Here is a 17202-nt window from a genome sequence, read left to right as displayed (position 1 = left end):
CAAAACTGGTTTCTGACAAGTGCGTGAAGATCTTTAGCTTACAAGCACTCCGAACTGTGTTAAACAAACAGGTTTATTACACACTATATATCAGTTCAAAGATGGTGTAGACGGCGTACGAATGTTTTTTACGGAACATTGGTTTAAAACTGAAGATGAAACTTTTAAAGTTGACTTTGAAACAGGAACTTTTTGTATGGACTGCACCGAATCAGATGAACAGGATACAATAGTATCGTACCTAAAGTTTTACGCATTAACAGGCTGGTAAATAGTGTCGGTCCCAAGTAGGACAAAAAGAGTAACAATGGGCACAGTAGAATAGTATGATACATGGCGAAAAAAGTGGGCGAGTGGTAATAACATTTTTTCCAACATAAGACGGACATACACAGCAGACGTAGATTTTCCTCCCCTAAAAAGGAGTGCATATATGTTAAACCACCTGTTTCTTCCCCCTTTATCGTTTTAACAAATAATTCGAGCAAATTACGTTTGCCAATTTTAAATAGCTGCATAAATTGCTGTCATGTATGCCAAGCGATAACAAACAACACACAAAAACGTCTCAAAAAGCACAAAACAATTTTCTCACATTCGAAAAACATTATTGTGAATTTAGTATGTTCCGCCATTTAGCCAGTGACGGTTATATTGATTACTTGACCAAGGAGAAAGGACGGTTAGATAGAAAACAGGCACCAATAAATTACGTATGTTAGGGATTGGCCAAACACGTTAAGCAACTGCACAGCATTGTGTGAGACATTAGACAAAAATGGTTTGAGTACTAGAGAGTTTGGTATGTAAACAAGACAACATAAATATTGAGATTTGTAATTTCTGTTGACACGAATTTGAATTGGACAAGGGACGCGCAAATCGACTATGGACAAAAACTATGCGAGGGACATTGAAGACCCGTTAAGTGCAAAAAAATGAATTCATTTGCACGTGTTTTAGCAGTTAACACTCATGTGATTAAAATCATGGTGTCTAAAAATTCAAGCCGAATTTTTTTTTAGTTCTAAATTTACTTTTATGACATCTCATCAATTCCACGCACACTAACCGTAAACATTATCTATTCACGTGACTAAAGTCGACTTTAAATTTTGCTTTTTTGGTCGTCTCAGTGCAATGTCCGCTTGTAAAAAGTTTGAGTAGTTAAATTGTAAAGCAAAAGCAAAAAAACAACGGTTGCGTGTGTCTATTGATTAATTTTACTTTTACAAACTGTTTTAAGACTACACGTCAGTCGGTCAGAGACTACTTGAGAACACAAACATTTTTCTGGTATGGTTTGAAAATATTTCACAGTTACCCCATAATAATCCGATTTGCCATTTTCTCGCAAAAACGCGGTCAGTTTGGTCACATGCACAGGCTGAGTCTATGCAGAGCAAACGGGGATGAATTCATCGAAGGAAAAACGTTGTTTTTATCGACGGAGTCGTGAGTACGTACCACCCATAGCAGCTCGGTACAAATAGCACAAAAACAAGTTGCTGGCACCAATACTCAATTTAGAACATGACCTACCTGTCAACTTAAATATTACCGATTTTTTTTAACGGCACCTTTTTTTGTGACGATATTAGGGAGTTCATTTTTGCGACATCAATCCAGAAAAAACAACTGAAATTGGTACCTTAAATAAGGGCGAATCATAAGACATATTACTTACTTACACGTAACGTAAGTTATTTTTTGCATCACAAAACCCACAAAAGAGCATTTGCAGTATTTTGAGTACGCTGTCACTGCTACAAACAAAAACAAATACAATAGAAAAAACGTACCATGAGAATACAATAAACGACCGGATAACTTGTTATCAGGTGCATATTTCCGCGCATATATAGTTTGATTTTCGTCCGATGAGCACTTGTACTCTTTAACACTTGAGCGGATGAAACAATGCGTGACGAACACTCACGTGACTTTACGAGTCGGGCACCAGACGTCTTTCGTCCGACATCATGTTAAATGAGATCTGCGATTCAGCGTCTTCCGCATCAAAGGGTATAGGTCCAACCTACAGCAAAGGTAATGCTAGATGTGAAAAGTAGCAAGGTTGAGTCTCCCTGCGCAGACTGGTCGGCAAAAAGACGAGCATGTCGGGATATTGTGAGTCACAATTTGTGACGTCCCAAATGTAAAAACTAGGATTAAATTTGTACTTTGTTGCTAAATATTCTAAAATTTTCTCACATAAATTTTCTACTGGCAATTACAATGTGAGAGAGTTCGGCGCTTAAGCCTAAAGTACCCACGACGTACAGCTTCATAAACGTGCCCGGGACCGGAACCAGAGTCGATTGAGCCTGATCGTTCGCGTTCGTTGCCGTCTGCATTCACCAACCGAAGTTGAGATTCAGTTCGTGGCATTGTGACAAAACGCGCCATTCCGCCTTCGTCAGTATTGTTGGTGGTTGTCTTGCGATACACGGGATTGTCGAAGTTCATACTTAGTCGAAGGGATCGACGTTTGTACAACCGCACCGCGAAGCATAAAGTTCCAACCACAAGAGCAACGAGCACTTAAAAACATATTCACCCACCAGGTAAGTTGTATTAAACAAACAAGAAAAACCTATTATTGCAGCTACTATTAGCGTGGAACAAAATTTAAAAAAAAATTGCACGAAATAATGGCATGTTAAGAATTTTATGTTACATTGGCTTAGGAGATGTTTAGTTTGTAAATTTTGTCGATGAACTTTTTTTAAAAATTATCAAAAATTACCAATAGCGGCTATAATGATGAAAGTTTTGCTTGTTGAACTAGTTGAAGGGGAATTTTCGGCGATGGTAGCAGGACTGGTGGTTTCTGGGGCAACGGTCGTTGGTTCTGTCAAACACAAGTTATGTTACTCAAGGTTTCATATCAGAAGTCAAAATTCTATTTAATGCTTCAATGCATGAAAAATCAAAGTATTAAGATACACCAACCTCTAAATCAGTGATTCCCAACCAGGGGCCACGAGCTGTGTTCAGGGGGGCCACAGGTGTAGATTTACCAGAAACACCCACTAAAAATTCCCTAATTTAATCAACTATTTTGCATACGATTTGTCTATATTGAGGCTTTTTACGAATGCTTACCCTTATTTACTCTATTCGACCTGCGTTTAAAGCCGATATTAGTATCCAATTTCCACACGAGTTTGCCATTTACATTTTAAGGGGGCCACAGGAATTACAAGGTTACATGAAGGGGGCCACGAGGCAAAAATGACACTTTTAGGGGGCCACGGTCCATGGAAGGTTGGGAACCACTGCTCTAAATTCTCTAAATTCTAAATGGCTTACGTAGTCAGAACTATGGAAATGCTAAATTTCGAACGTCTAAGATATATTGGCAGCAGAACATATAAGCAAGGCGACAGCAAAATAATAAAACTAAAAAAGCATAATCGGCAGGTACTTTAGGGTGCAAGTATATGAGAGATATGTTTCAGGATAAAAATAATCAAAAATTCGCCCAAATGCACAAAAAAGATTTAAACAAATCCAAACTTGTCAATCGATTTTTAAAACTTTAAATTGCAGTGTTTGTGATTTTTACATGAGAAGGGGATATTTGACATTACAACGACCATATAATGAACAACGAATCTGTCGATAATTTTTCCTCACTTTTCGCGACTGTATGTTGGGTCTAGAACAGGGGTGCACGACTTTTTTGCAAAGACGCCCGCATTGCAAATCCTTACCAACAGCCGCTATTTTGTTGTTTTTGTTTACAAACTACTATTGTAAAGAAATAGATTTATCTCAGATTTGCCAACTAATGGCGCCTATAAAGCTAAAATTAGTTTCTAACTAAATCCGGCCTCAACTAGACATGGCGTCACCAAACCCAAAAATCTTGCACGCGTTTTATTTACCTCACGGCCGCCAGTACGTGTATTTTAGTATGCTTGTTAACGGCCGCAGGTTGTGCACCCCTGGTCTAGAAGATGGAATTAAAGCAGATGTTACTGCAACTGGAAACATTAGGCTTTAACATGATGCGACACAAGTATAACATATTATAATACAAGCGCCTTTGCAAGTTTAGTTTCGGTTTACTGCTTGCATAATATCGATGTTATTGGGTTTTATATAACAGTGTGTTGTGAGACACCAAGTGACGAAAAGCACCAAAAAAAGATATTGTGCAGCATGCAGAAGTTGGTACAGCAAAAACATCTATCACTAAATGCAAGAAAAAACGTTTTACCATCGGACAACTGTTGATTTCGACTATTAACAGGGATTGGCAATCTCGAAGGTCTGATATTCTCTACTGTAAGCAAAAATCCGGTTGAGCGCAATCACAAAGTCACCAACCCAGGTTAAGCAGCGACCCACACTAACTGTTTAAATGCGATCGCCCTGTACCAATCAAGTAGGAATGCATGCGAAGATGCTTTGTAACATGAACATCTGCGTTGCTGTTGTTAGCTTCGTAGCAACGCATTTGATGTGACATGTGTGTTATGTATTACAGTTTATATATTACAGTTGTTGGTGCCGGATTTACATATGTGAGAGTTTGCAATCGAAAGGAGGTTATGTCCCTACAGCTAAAATGCGAAATTCAATCAGATACTATTACGTAACATCGTCCAAAATATACGAGATCCCAAATCTAAACCTGAACATTCAACTTTTAGAAAAATATTTTTTTCATGTCTGTGCTATTTTTTTTCATTATGTTTTGTTGTACGTTTTTATACGACACTCTGCTATAGTGGCGAAATGCTAACAAAAAATAATAAATTGAAAAAAAACAGTGAGTTAATATTTTTTGGAAGTTGTGGATATTTGTTTCAAAACAGAAGGTCTCACAAATATGCAAAACGGTCGGATTCATGTGAAAATCATTTGGGATTTTCAAATTGCTTGGTCTCACTTTTGTACATCCGGCACCAATTAATAAGTTACAATGATTAGTGGGTACAAAATGCCGATGAATTAAAACTTACGTCGCGTGCAGTTTCGTCCATTATTGTTGAAATCCAGGTATCCGTTAGGACAGACACACACATATCGGGTGGCACTGGAAACGGGTTTGGGAAGACACATGTGCTCACATGTGTGGTCGGCGCAGTGGTTCATCACTGTGAACAACACATACGGTATATTTTGCTCCAACACCCAATGTCAGGCTATGCAAGTCAAAACTGAAATGTGCAAGTCCCATAACAAACACATAGTTTTTTTTCAAACAGAGGGCGTTTAAGATTGAGTCTATTTAAATAAAAAGTATGTTTGGTCCAAATATGGTATAGGGTCCGAAAGATTCAATAAACTACATAAAACTTAAAACATACCGTTTCTGACTACAAAATAACGTATTTTCCAAAATGAATCAAATTGTTCACGAATTACATTATCACACGCGGACTATGGTACTGATTGTGTTAAGAAAGTAGTCATTTTTTCATGCCACTCAAAGTTTTAAAAGCACAACTAAATAGCCAGCAAGTTGAAGAGGTTCCGCCCCAATCACCCAATTTCTATTTCGAAACGAGTAGAGATCCTACATCTTACGTCATAACTAGTCATTCACTTAAAATGCAACTTACGTTGAGGCTGTGTTCCAGGGTGGTCGACCTGAATGTCCATGGGAGCGTGAAGACGTGCGTCAATGATTCTGACGTCATTGCCGTCCCACTTTCTGCAACTTCGTAAACTATGTGTGCGTCGGTCGGTCCAGTATACTGAAGCCAAAAACAGGGAGAAACTGTTATGAACTCTTTTAACCCCCAGTGCGTTAAGATTAACCGCCTACGTATGAAAATACTGGCATATGTTCTAGTTCACCCGACTGCACAATACTTGCTTACTTTCTCCTGTTTTTAATAGTAATCTCTTTTGTGCCGAATTCTGCCCAAATTTATAAACTAAGAAGATTCGACGAGAGTGAATTCCCCAAACAATTGCGACCTACGTGCTTTTTTCTATGTAATGTTTATCCTGTGGTTTTGCGTTAGCGACTAGTTAAAATTGTTTAATAGATAGATACTATAGGTCGCACATGAGTTCTAGAGACGTAAATGAAATTTTTCTCTGACGAAATAGTGTGTTACATTAGATAATGTGGATGAAACAAATTTCAGTGTCCAGTATGAGTAATTTAAAAGCAAAATTTGGTCAATTTTCTCAAGAATTATGAAAATATTGTTGGTCTTTTACCTCTGTCAGCAAACACAGCAATGCCAAAGGGTTGTTGTAAATATTCGTAGACACTGAGGACGGTTTTCCGTTTTGAACCATCCAAATCACAAGACGAAAGGGTGTTCAACTTTGCATCAACCCAATATAGTCGGTTTCGCTCATAATCTAAAACAAACAACATCACTCGGGTTCAGTAACACAACACAGTACTGAACGATACAGCATGTATTAACATTCTACCAAGCAAAAAAGAACTTTTCGAAATGATTGCTTGTAAAGGGCATCATCAAACGATAGCATTGGTAAATACAACATCCAATCTCTAAGTTCATGTTACGTTAGTTTTTGGAACTTACCGATTGTTAGACCGGATGGTTGTTGAATAGATCTTGTGATGATACTAGTTCGTCCTTTACCGTCCATATCAAATCGAACTATTCCAATTGCATTGGGACCAACCGTGCTCACAAACATGTACCTTAAATAATTTCCTTATTTAAAGTACGATAAAAAATCACAGCTGGACATTTTGGTTCGGGATTTTTTTGCCAAAATATGAATGATAAAATTTACATTATTGTAACAAGTAAAAAAAATTAACGTACCCTTGACCAGGGTGAACTGCGATAAATCGGGGCTCCTTGTTTGTTAAAGTGACGAGTGTTTTCGCCGCAGATCCGTCAGTGTGGGATACCGAGATGGTTTCACGTGAAATATCGGTCCAGTAAAGGTGGTCGTTAATCCAATCCACTGCAAGACCCATCGGACTCCGACTCACCGTCCAGTTACGAATCGATGACGTACCGTCTTCCATTGACATGCTGCACATGGAATAGGGTAATTTACGACAAAATAATGTTGTACTGTACAAACAATTGATGAGTGAAAAACAATACTATAGCTCAACGATATTGTTCAAGTGCAAAATAGCCACTGAAGTTATTTTTCACTGACGATCCAAAATGTTTTATTTGGCAACATAAAGCGATTAAACAATGTCTAAAAAGGTTCATTTGAAACGGCTTGATTACTGACAGGGTTCCCGCGCAATTTTTGTTTATAAATTCCATGACTTTTTCAAAACTTTTCAAGAAAAAAACCCCGAATTTCCACAACCTTAATCGAAAAAATCGAGCAATTCCCACAGTAAAACTAGAAAAAAGACTTTGATATATGTAGCCAATTTACCATACTTGCAACGAATATACAAACGTTACGTAATTTGAAATTCCTATCTCTATCTGGCATTTTCAGGCGCCAAATTCCATACTTTTTCAAGGACTTTTGGAAAAGTTGGCTTTTTTCAAAACTTTTCCAGGCCTTAAAAATACCACTTTAAATTCCATAACCTTTCCAGGTTTTCCACACCCGCGGGAACCCTGTACTGAGAATGTTAATTTCAGGATTGTGAAAACAATTTCGTGTTGAACTGTGTGATCACTAAGCCGAACGAGGCTCTAATTTTTTATTGCAAAACTGTGTTCAGCATCTGGCCTGTAGCTATGCTACCGGACATTTTTAGCTCTTTTATCAAGTCGGGCAATCAGTAAGCGATGATCGCTTGTTGTGTAAATAACCCGCAGCAAAGCCACCAACATTAGGCATTTTTCATCAAGTAAAAATTGTAGGACATGCAATACCCCTGAAGGGATATGTGTTTTAGATTACCCATGCAATTCGCCTTTCAATCAACAAAAGTAAATTACAACTTGCTGTTAGACGTTCGAGGTTAATTAAAAAAAGTAACTTGTAACAATTGACAAACAAACTGTTGTTTCTAATAAAATGGAAATTGATAAACTATACACGCAGTGTAATGTAAAGCAGTTTTTTCCAGTTAAGTTAAATCACATTGGGAGTCAAATACGTTAAAGACGTAACTAATTTAATCATATGTTAGTTGCAGTAGAATTACTCCTAATTCCTGATTTAACTTTTGTTATGCAAATATTACCGAGGTTCGTACCACATCATCCCCAGCCACCATCCCTTTTAAGCACACACAGAAAAATACAAATATTTGCAAACTGACGCTTTCAATTCCAGGAATATGTGATCGACGCGACGAGCAAATAAGTTAAAATCCGTTTTAGTTGAGTAATATAGTCAATGAATCTCTTTTGTTTATGGAATGATTTGAGCCAGTTCAAACTCTATTTGATGCGTGTTCGAAAATGAGAAGAGGTGCTCAACGGTCTTTGTGATTTTGCTGTGTTAGATGGTTTTTCCAAAATTCAATAACAACTGGTCATAACTGGAGCGTCAAAAATTAAACGGCAAGGTAGTGTGACACACATCAATTAACAAGGCAGTTATACACGTCTCAAACGATTAGAAAAAGTGTCATTGTACGCACAATTGATTAATTCCATAATTGGACACACGTTTGTTACGTCATGCAGCATCGTCATATACCTGAATATGTTAGCGACTGGCGGCTGCGAAACACTGCCAGTCATCTGTACGTGAATCGGTGGGAGCCTTTGACATTCACAGAAGAGAAAGAAAACAATAAGCAACACAACAACAACAAACGTACAAAGCCATTGCCCGTGCGGAGGCCATGCGATGACGTCACTCACCTAGTGATCGACTCCTCGGCTACGTCAGTCCAGAAAAGTTTTCGATGGTGAACGTGGAGTGCTACACCAACCGCGTGTTTCAAGCGAGATGCGACAACGGACATAAATTTGCCGCTGAAATTGAAACAATAATAAAGGAATGCATTGTTTGTGCCTAGACTTGCGTTGTATTGGATGATATCGGACGTTTAATCGAAAATTGTAAATGCAAATGCCAGTGGTCATAGTAGGTATTTATTGAAAGAACAAACCAGTAATTAATTAAGTAGTTTAGAAATAATTAAAACAATTTTATTTCAGAAGTGGGAAACAAAAAACCTGACAATATAGTACTACAAGTTACTTAAATTTTTGTGCAAACGGGAAAAATTAGTGTAGGTTGTTAACGCGCACCTGTCCATACTAATTCTTCGAATAGCCACACGATCGGATAGAACTATAGATACGTTGTTTGATGCTGAGGTAGGTTTACATTTGCCGTTGTCGATGATGTACCCATCCTTACATACACACTTGTACGAACCCTTCAAATTAACGCATGTCTGCGTGTACGCACACTTTGGTGGATCAAAAGTGCATTCATCATCGTCTACAATACAAAAACGTCGTAATTTGAAAAACAATAGGACTAACTTTTACAATCTGTGTAACACAGAGTTGTAGGCGGGACCGAAATTCAAGCCGGAAGCCCGAAGTCAGGTCCAAACCCGAAACGTTTTTGAAAAGCCAGTTTAGGCCTGAAAGCTTGATTGGGCCTCACAACGAAAGACAACAAATAAAACGAAGAGAAAAGCCAAAGACGTCATACACGTGGAACAATAGTAGACAATGGTTTAAACAAGATGTAGTAAGGTTGTTGGTGATTAAGTCAAATCCAGAAACTATTTACTTCGCTGGATAATTTTGCTTTAAAAAAATACATACACAAAAAAGACACACGTTTTCTAAAAAAATACCTAGGCCCGAACCCGGCTCGACTTACAACTCTGGTGCAACATAACATTGTGATAAACAAAAAGTGACTGATACCTACCATCGCATAATGTGCCATCCACAAGATGATACCCATCCCGACATTCACACTTGTAGTTGTAACCCTGGTCAATACAATTGTGGCTGCAGTTTCCGTTGTTATCCAGGCATTCGTTGACACCTGCCATAAAACATGTGTGACTTAATCAACATCGTTGCTACAGATTACAGCAGACGCCGTTTAGCTACATATCACGAAATCTGCTTATACCGCGGTTAATTCTCAAGTTGTTTAACTCTTACCCAGAGTTTAGGCCGCTTCTTTGTTAAAATGTGTAACTCCAAACATAAGTAGTACGTCGAAACACTTCATTGTTTTTTTTGTTTTTTTAATTAAATATATTAAATATGTAATTAAATATGGTTTTAAACACTTGCAAACATCTTCATGCTTGACGCAACCCAGAAGTGCCCACGCAATCACAGGTCGATCAGAGAGCTTCCAAACCGCATACACCACAAACAGCATGTGATTATAACTCGATGATCTTGTTGAACAAGATTTTAGATACCAAGAAATATAACATATTTCTTGCCCAAAGACATATATTACGGCCTGTTCGCTGGTTAATGCAAACGTGAAAATTTAAGATCTAGGATAAAGTTCCCAGTGCTGCCAGGTATAAATAACCGCCCTTGACTTGACATAACTTTGAGTCATTCTACACGGGAAGCTGTTGTTTACACAAATGATCTCTGAATACAACGTAGTTAACAGATTTCTACCTTGGACGTACAACAATTTCGCTCATTTCGGAGGGCGAAAGAAACTGACAAACTTGTTAATACATAGGTCCTGCACATTTCGTAAGCCATTGGAAAAATTAAGAGCTACAAACCGTTTCTCATACGCCTCACTTACAGTTTCAAAGCTACAAAGGATACGCTGACTGAGAGAGTTACACGCGCCCAATGTTTTGGTTTTTGTATCCCGCACTATTCATTTGACAAACTTACCGCATTTTCTCTTTCCCCTTTCTTCATCTTCACCATTAGGACAATCGTAAGTTCGATCACAAAGTTTTGACAACGGGATGCATTTTCCATTCGAACATCGAAACTCGGTTTGAGGGTCGCAAGTCACATTTCCTGCGAGTGTAAATATTAATGATTTTTTTTTCTTGAAGTTATTTTTATCAGTGGCGGTACTTGCTTTCCTCGTCAACAGCTAATGTGTTGTGGGAACAATTGTACGTTAATGAAAAGTTTGACTGTGAGTGATTCGAATCTGTGTTGTGTGGAACAAATTAAGGTGCTGGGCGAAATATACTGACCAATTTGCATGTGCATGGTTCCTTCGAAGTATAAAAGCAAGGGTATATGCAGGGTTGCCATACCGTCCTTATTTCTAAGATTTGTCCTTATTTTCAAGGGCTATGTCTTAGAAAAGTTCATTGTCCTTATTTTCAACAATTACTGGTCAAATCCCTGCTACAAGTAAAAGTAAACCTAGACCTGAGCTGTTCGAGATGCACGAAGTATTTTTTACGAACAAGGAGTGGCTGGAACAGATCATTTCTGCCAAAATATTGCATATGATATGTCACGGCTCGCATAAATGCAAAGATTTGTTCAAAAACGTTTGTTTTATTTCGCATAAAAAAATAATTTTTCGGTGGTCCTTATTTTTGGTTTCAAGTCGATGGCAACCCTGGGTATATGTGATATATACAGAAGTAAATGTTACACTATTTCTACCTGGACAATTTCTCTCGTCGGATCCATCGGCACAATCCAACTGATTATCACAAACTTCCGACCTCGAAATACAATGTCTCGCGTCGCAAGCAAATTCATCGCGAGTGCAATGAGACAAAGTTCCATCTAAATGTAGGAAAGGTGCCAAGAGTTCGTTATTCGTTTCTCATACATGCAGTAAACTTTTTACAAGAAACTCACTGCAGTTTTTCTCGTCCGAGCGATCCCTGCAGTCGTCATCACCATCGCAAACCCAAGCGGTAAGAATACATTTCCTTTCATGGACGCATGAGAAGAAACCGAACGGACACCTACAATGCAAAAAAACGAAAAGGTGTAATATTCATGAAAAACCAAAAATGAACTAGAAGGGTGGCTTAGCACATATTGCCCTTGCACATACACTATAGCATATTTTGAAACATTAATATATTTCCTACACTTATTTATATTGGGTCCCATATTAGCCATCGTCTTTTATAACTTTAGTCGTTTCTGCAAGCAAAAACTCATGGGTCCCCACACATGCAAAGTTGTAGATAAAGCATTTCAATAGATAACAATGAGTAAGTAGGATAACTAATTGAGGTTCAACACACACAAACTCAAAAGTAGGAAACCACAATGACTCAATCAATAGTACTGCAAAATTTCAATCCAATCGGCCAACGTTTAGGATTTCAACCACTAGAGGTGTTTTGAGCAACAACCGTTAATGTTTCTGACGTCAAAGGGCTGTTAACAACCCCCGAACTGCAATGGCGCAATAACGATAATTGGCATACTTTATAAGCTATCCAAATTTTAGCCAATTCTGACATTGTTTACAAACTCACCCCTTTTAGGGGGCTAGCGGGGTAAATACTAGGGCTATCCGAACAAACAAAGTGGGATGCACATCTACATAACTATATCTACCATCTGCATAAGTTTCAGCCACATCCATCAAGCATTTGATGGCAAAACGAGTCAGACAAACTTCGGGGGAAAAAACATTTTAGGGGGCTAGCGGGGTGAATACTGGGGTTATCAACAAAAACAAAGTGGGATGCACATCTACATAACCACATCTACCATCTGTTTAAATTTCAGCTGAATCCATCAAACATTTGATAGAAAAACGAGTCGGACAAACTTCGGGGAAAAATACCCATTTTAGGGGGCTAGCGGGGTAAATACTGGGGTTATGAACAAAAACAAAGTGGGATGCACATCTACATAACTACATCTACCATCTGTGTAAATTTCAGCCAAATCCATCAAACATTTGATGGAAAAACGAGTCGGACAAACTTCGGGGAAAAAGTACCCATTTTAGGGGGCTAGCGGGGTAAATACTGGGGTTATGAACAAAAACAAAGTGGGATGCACATCTACATAACTACATCTACCATCTGTGTAAATTTCATCCAAATCCATCAAGGATTTGATGGAAAAACGAGTCGGACAAACTTTGGGGAGAAGAAAAATGAAAGAAAAAAAAGAAAAAACAAACAAACATTTTGAGTAAAATCAATATGTGTCCCCTTCAGGGAAGGGGACCCATAATTAAACCTAGGAAGGAACCAGGGTATTACTTGAATTTAAGACACCTGTTACTGTTGGTGCTTTACAGTGTTAAACAGTACCTGTATTAACTACAATGTGCAGTTTATGATTGAAATGCGTAATGCATACTACGTAACGTACACATACCCAGATAACACATCCGCTCTCAACCCAAACTATATTGACTTGACAACGTCATTTTTAATGTCAGTCACATTTTCGGTGTTGGGCAAAGTTCACTAGTAAAGTACAAGCTCAGCAGAAGATTTCATGGACTGTGGAATAATCCAGAAATTGTATGAGGAAAACAAGTGCGCAGGTAACCTCCGTGGATGATTAACTTGTGGTTAAACAAACAAACAACTTCTAGACTACGACGATAGTTGCTTCAATATTATGAGGCTGGTACGTAATAAATCGCGCCTCTTTCCAAAGCCGTTACGACAAATCTTATGTTTTAAATCAGGCTTACAATAACAGTTGCGTACGATAAATGTCGTTTGAGCATAATTTTACATCTCTAGGTGCGAGTGTGAAAACTTTTGTTTTTAAAGCAAGATGCAAATTTAAAAAAACACATCCAATTACTTTTTCTTCTTTTTATTGCTACTTTTATGTATAATTCACCGTTTCAAACCAGCTTTTCCACACCCAACTTAGCATCTCACAACACTCTTTTCTGAAGTTTAAATCAACTTGACAGCAAATATTTTGCGAGTGGCCCATGGAAAACGCCTTTCTCCACCTGCTCTAAAGTTACGATATGTTCTATATGTTCGTTCTTGAATGTCGTTCAACATCCGACAAGCAAGGCGTACTTACATTCATGCGATACACCAACACGACGACCTGAGAAATCACCCCACGCGCCATATGTTTTGGACTTTGTTCCTGCTATTTAGGCGCGAAAATGATGGGACGGGCACCCGGTACTCGGTATCGATGGTATCGAACGATTTCAGTGGTACTCGGTATCGAAATATTTTGTGTCAGTTTTCGATACCAACATGCGAGTACCGAAGACCGATTTACACCATAAGAATACAGGCAACTTTATGCCAATATTGGCTTCGGACAGCACAAAATTGGAATAACGTTCCGCCAGTTTACGTATATCCTTTCTCTATCACGTGGAGATTACATTTTTCTGCATGTGTGTGTGCACGCCTGTACTGTACCCCGACCATGGCAGAAAAATTAGCCAGTGATATACAACTAAGTACAACACTACACTTAAGTACTCGGTATCGAAGGTATATACATATGGTACTCGTACTCGGTATCGGTACTCGCTCCAAAACCTGGTATCGTCCCATCACTACGGCGAAATGTCGACAAACCAGGTTTAAAATGTAAAACCAACCGTTTAGGCTGTGAAGGTTGACAGTCCGACTCGTCAGAATCGTCTTCACAGTCTGGGTCATTATCGCATTTCCATTTCTTGGGAATACATTGGTTGACTGTTGCACACTTGAATTCTGTGTCTTAATACACACAATAATCTTAAAATTTTGCTTAAGGTGAAAAATCTTACAATCAATTTGGAATCAAAATATTTTAAATACAAGTTGGCTGGAGGGGCGTAAAATAATCCATTTACACTTCATAACACAAATTCAAAAGTACACAAAAATACAAACTCATTTATACTCCTACCAACCTGGACAAGTTCTCTCTTCGCAATTCAATTCATCAGACCCATCTTCACAATCATTTTCACCATCGCATTGCCACTTCTTTGCTATGCATTCAGTGTCGTTGCATTGAAACTCGGACGGACGGCAAGTTGGCACCTATAGGGAAAAATAAAATGAGTAAATTTGACACAAAACCTTTTATTAGTTGTGACGTGTGTTAAATTGACATTAGCACTTTCTCCGAATAGACTTGACAACTACGCATTTTGCACGAAGGTACAGTTTGTTGTTGTATCTTGGGATTTAATGATTCATCGATAACACACGTATAACTAGCTAATAATAATAATAATAAACAACAAACTAATGCATGTATATTGTTTAAGGCAGTGATAGTTACCGGACAATTCTGTTCGTCGCTTTTATCCTCGCAATCAAACTCTCCGTCGCATTTCCACGTATTTGGAATACACTTCTTTCCGCATTTTGTTTCGTTTGCTTTGCACTTGCGGTTGTCTAAAAATGAAGGTTTTGTAAGAGTATGTTTCGGCCAAAACTTGAAAAATGTCTTATAACCCTTTTGACAATTACTGAGAAGCTCGATTAGTCCGTAACAAAATGTGTGCTTGGGTGCCTGTACCATAATTTCGTTTCTACTATCATTTCATCCAAACACACATTGCCTGCACTTAGTGATACAACACGCGCTAATTGGTCAAAATCTTCGCAGACCTTAGTTTAGAACTCCAATGGTCGTGTTTAAAAATGTCAAGAAAAACAACTGTTTAGGTGTTTAAGCAAGTTAACTTTGTTAATGACAAAATTGGGTTGTATGTGAGTCACGGTACGCGAGTAAACAACATCTCTAATACGGGCAAAACATTAGATGCTGTACTTGCAAGAGCATTTTACAACTATGGTAATCGGTCGGTGTTCATGTACCACAGATGATTGCTTTCTCGTCCGATCCATCCTTGCAGTCGTCATGTTCATCACACAACCACTGCTCAGAAATGCACAGACCATTATCACATGTGTATTCCAGCGATGCGTTGCATATCTTGCTCTCTGCAAATATATAGCGGGTTGGTGTTAAGTAATAATCGTTGGGCGCAAACTACAGTGTGACAAGTTAGGGTTGTTTTTTAGCTTCCTTGGTGGCATGTTTTGAACCAGGGTCAAATAAGTTCGGACTGGGCGAGGTAAGGCCTGTCTGAAATCAGCTGATATACGCAAAACGGATGCCGCATAATGTTTCACAGCTTACGCCTACGTAAATATACATCAAAAAGTGGCTTATCCGAAAACTGTCCTGATAAATCAAAATGGAATTGTATTGTAATTGAGATTGCAAGAGACAGAAAATGAAGTGTTTGTGTGATACACGATCTCGACTACGCGCTGACGAAACCATCACGCGATTTTGCTCAGCCAATCGCACACGGCTGGTCGGCAAAGCAAATCTCGCGGCAAGTGCGTTTCTCTTTGCCCGCAATCGGGTGGAGCCCACAAAATGAATGCTTTTGCCATGCTACCGTTCGCGTACTGTTGTTTAGCCACGCGATCATACTTACCGCAGTTTAACTCGTCTGAATTGTCACCACAATCATTTTCCCCATCACAGGCAAACTTTATGAATATACAGCGTTTGTTTGAGCATTGAAACTTCTGGTTTTCAGCTGTACAAGCCAAACGCTTTGCATCTGATAAAAAGTACAAAGTATAAAATGTTTGAAACTTAAATTTAAAGTCATAAAGATTCAATAAGATTTCATAAGATTTATAAGATTTCGATTCATATAGATTCATATACTTACCTATAATTGAGTGATGCAGTGTGATGGCAAAAACTACTAGCACAAAACAAAACCATTTTCGACAAAAAAGTGTTTCAGAGCTCAGAGCAGTCATTATTTTTAAAGAACAACCTAACTTGTTCTAAATATGCATGATACAATAGAATAGAAGTCAATGTATCACTGTAAAACAGGTCCTGTAAGGTTTTGCTTGTGATATTTTTCAAAAATCACACAAAACCAAAAGCCTAATAATAGCCTGGGGCCAATCAATGTGTTTTCTGTCTGCATGGGTAAGCTGCAAATAGATTTGGTAAAAAGAATGTAAGACAGAGAAATATTCTGAAAACAACCTATTTAAACTTAACTGTAGTTTATGAAAATCATATCATACCCAATAAACAATACCATTCAGTTTTTTGTAAACAACTCACAACTCTTTTCTGTTTGTCATATTAATTGGATTTTCATATTCTCTAACATGTAGTACTAGAGAAAGATTCCAAAATTTTTTATGCACATTAATATCCCACACATTAACATATACTATTACCACTTCAAGTATAGTTAACCAGTTAAGCTCACTTCATCACGAAATAAACACCAACCCAGTATCTAACCGTTTCATAAGCAGTGTAAAAAGCACACTAAGCTGCTAAAATAGGGTCTGTCTATTTGAACAGCAATGATTCGAACATTTCTCTTAATGGCATTTGTTGCATTTACAAACGTTGTGAG

The 17202-nt window shown here is 38.2% G+C and overlaps 1 protein-coding gene across 3 annotated transcripts; it reads right to left on the bottom strand.

The window, feature by feature from the left end:
• Positions 1-52: 52 nt before the first annotated feature.
• LOC145223977 (low-density lipoprotein receptor-like) lies at positions 53-16672 on the bottom strand. Of its 3 annotated transcripts, XM_080090390.1 has the most exons (22): positions 16486-16672; positions 16243-16371; positions 15611-15736; positions 15069-15184; positions 14692-14824; positions 14395-14515; positions 11685-11794; positions 11484-11609; positions 10743-10874; positions 9787-9906; positions 9147-9342; positions 8754-8867; positions 8587-8652; positions 6777-6992; positions 6528-6649; positions 6190-6336; positions 5580-5714; positions 4977-5111; positions 4229-4294; positions 2750-2854; positions 2284-2543; positions 53-2038 (listed from the first exon to the last, which is right to left on the bottom strand). In XM_080090390.1, exons 1-22 carry the CDS (start codon positions 16577-16579, stop codon positions 1946-1948), a joined length of 2862 nt encoding a protein of 953 aa, XP_079946516.1. In that variant the 5' UTR covers positions 16580-16672; the 3' UTR covers positions 53-1945. The 3 variants fall into 3 exon arrangements, with proteins under 3 accessions (XP_079946516.1, XP_079946518.1, XP_079946517.1); XM_080090392.1 differs by lacking the exon at positions 4229-4294 and having other exon boundaries at positions 16486-16671; XM_080090391.1 differs by lacking the exon at positions 8587-8652 and having other exon boundaries at positions 16486-16670.
• Between the last annotated feature and the right edge of the window lie 530 nt (positions 16673-17202).

This window comes from Phallusia mammillata, chromosome 4 (assembly GCF_965637545.1).
Source record: "Phallusia mammillata chromosome 4, kaPhaMamm4.hap1.1, whole genome shotgun sequence".
In the NCBI taxonomy this organism is placed as follows: domain Eukaryota; kingdom Metazoa; phylum Chordata; class Ascidiacea; order Phlebobranchia; family Ascidiidae; genus Phallusia; species Phallusia mammillata.
This window is presented reverse-complemented; position numbering and strand designations above follow the sequence as displayed.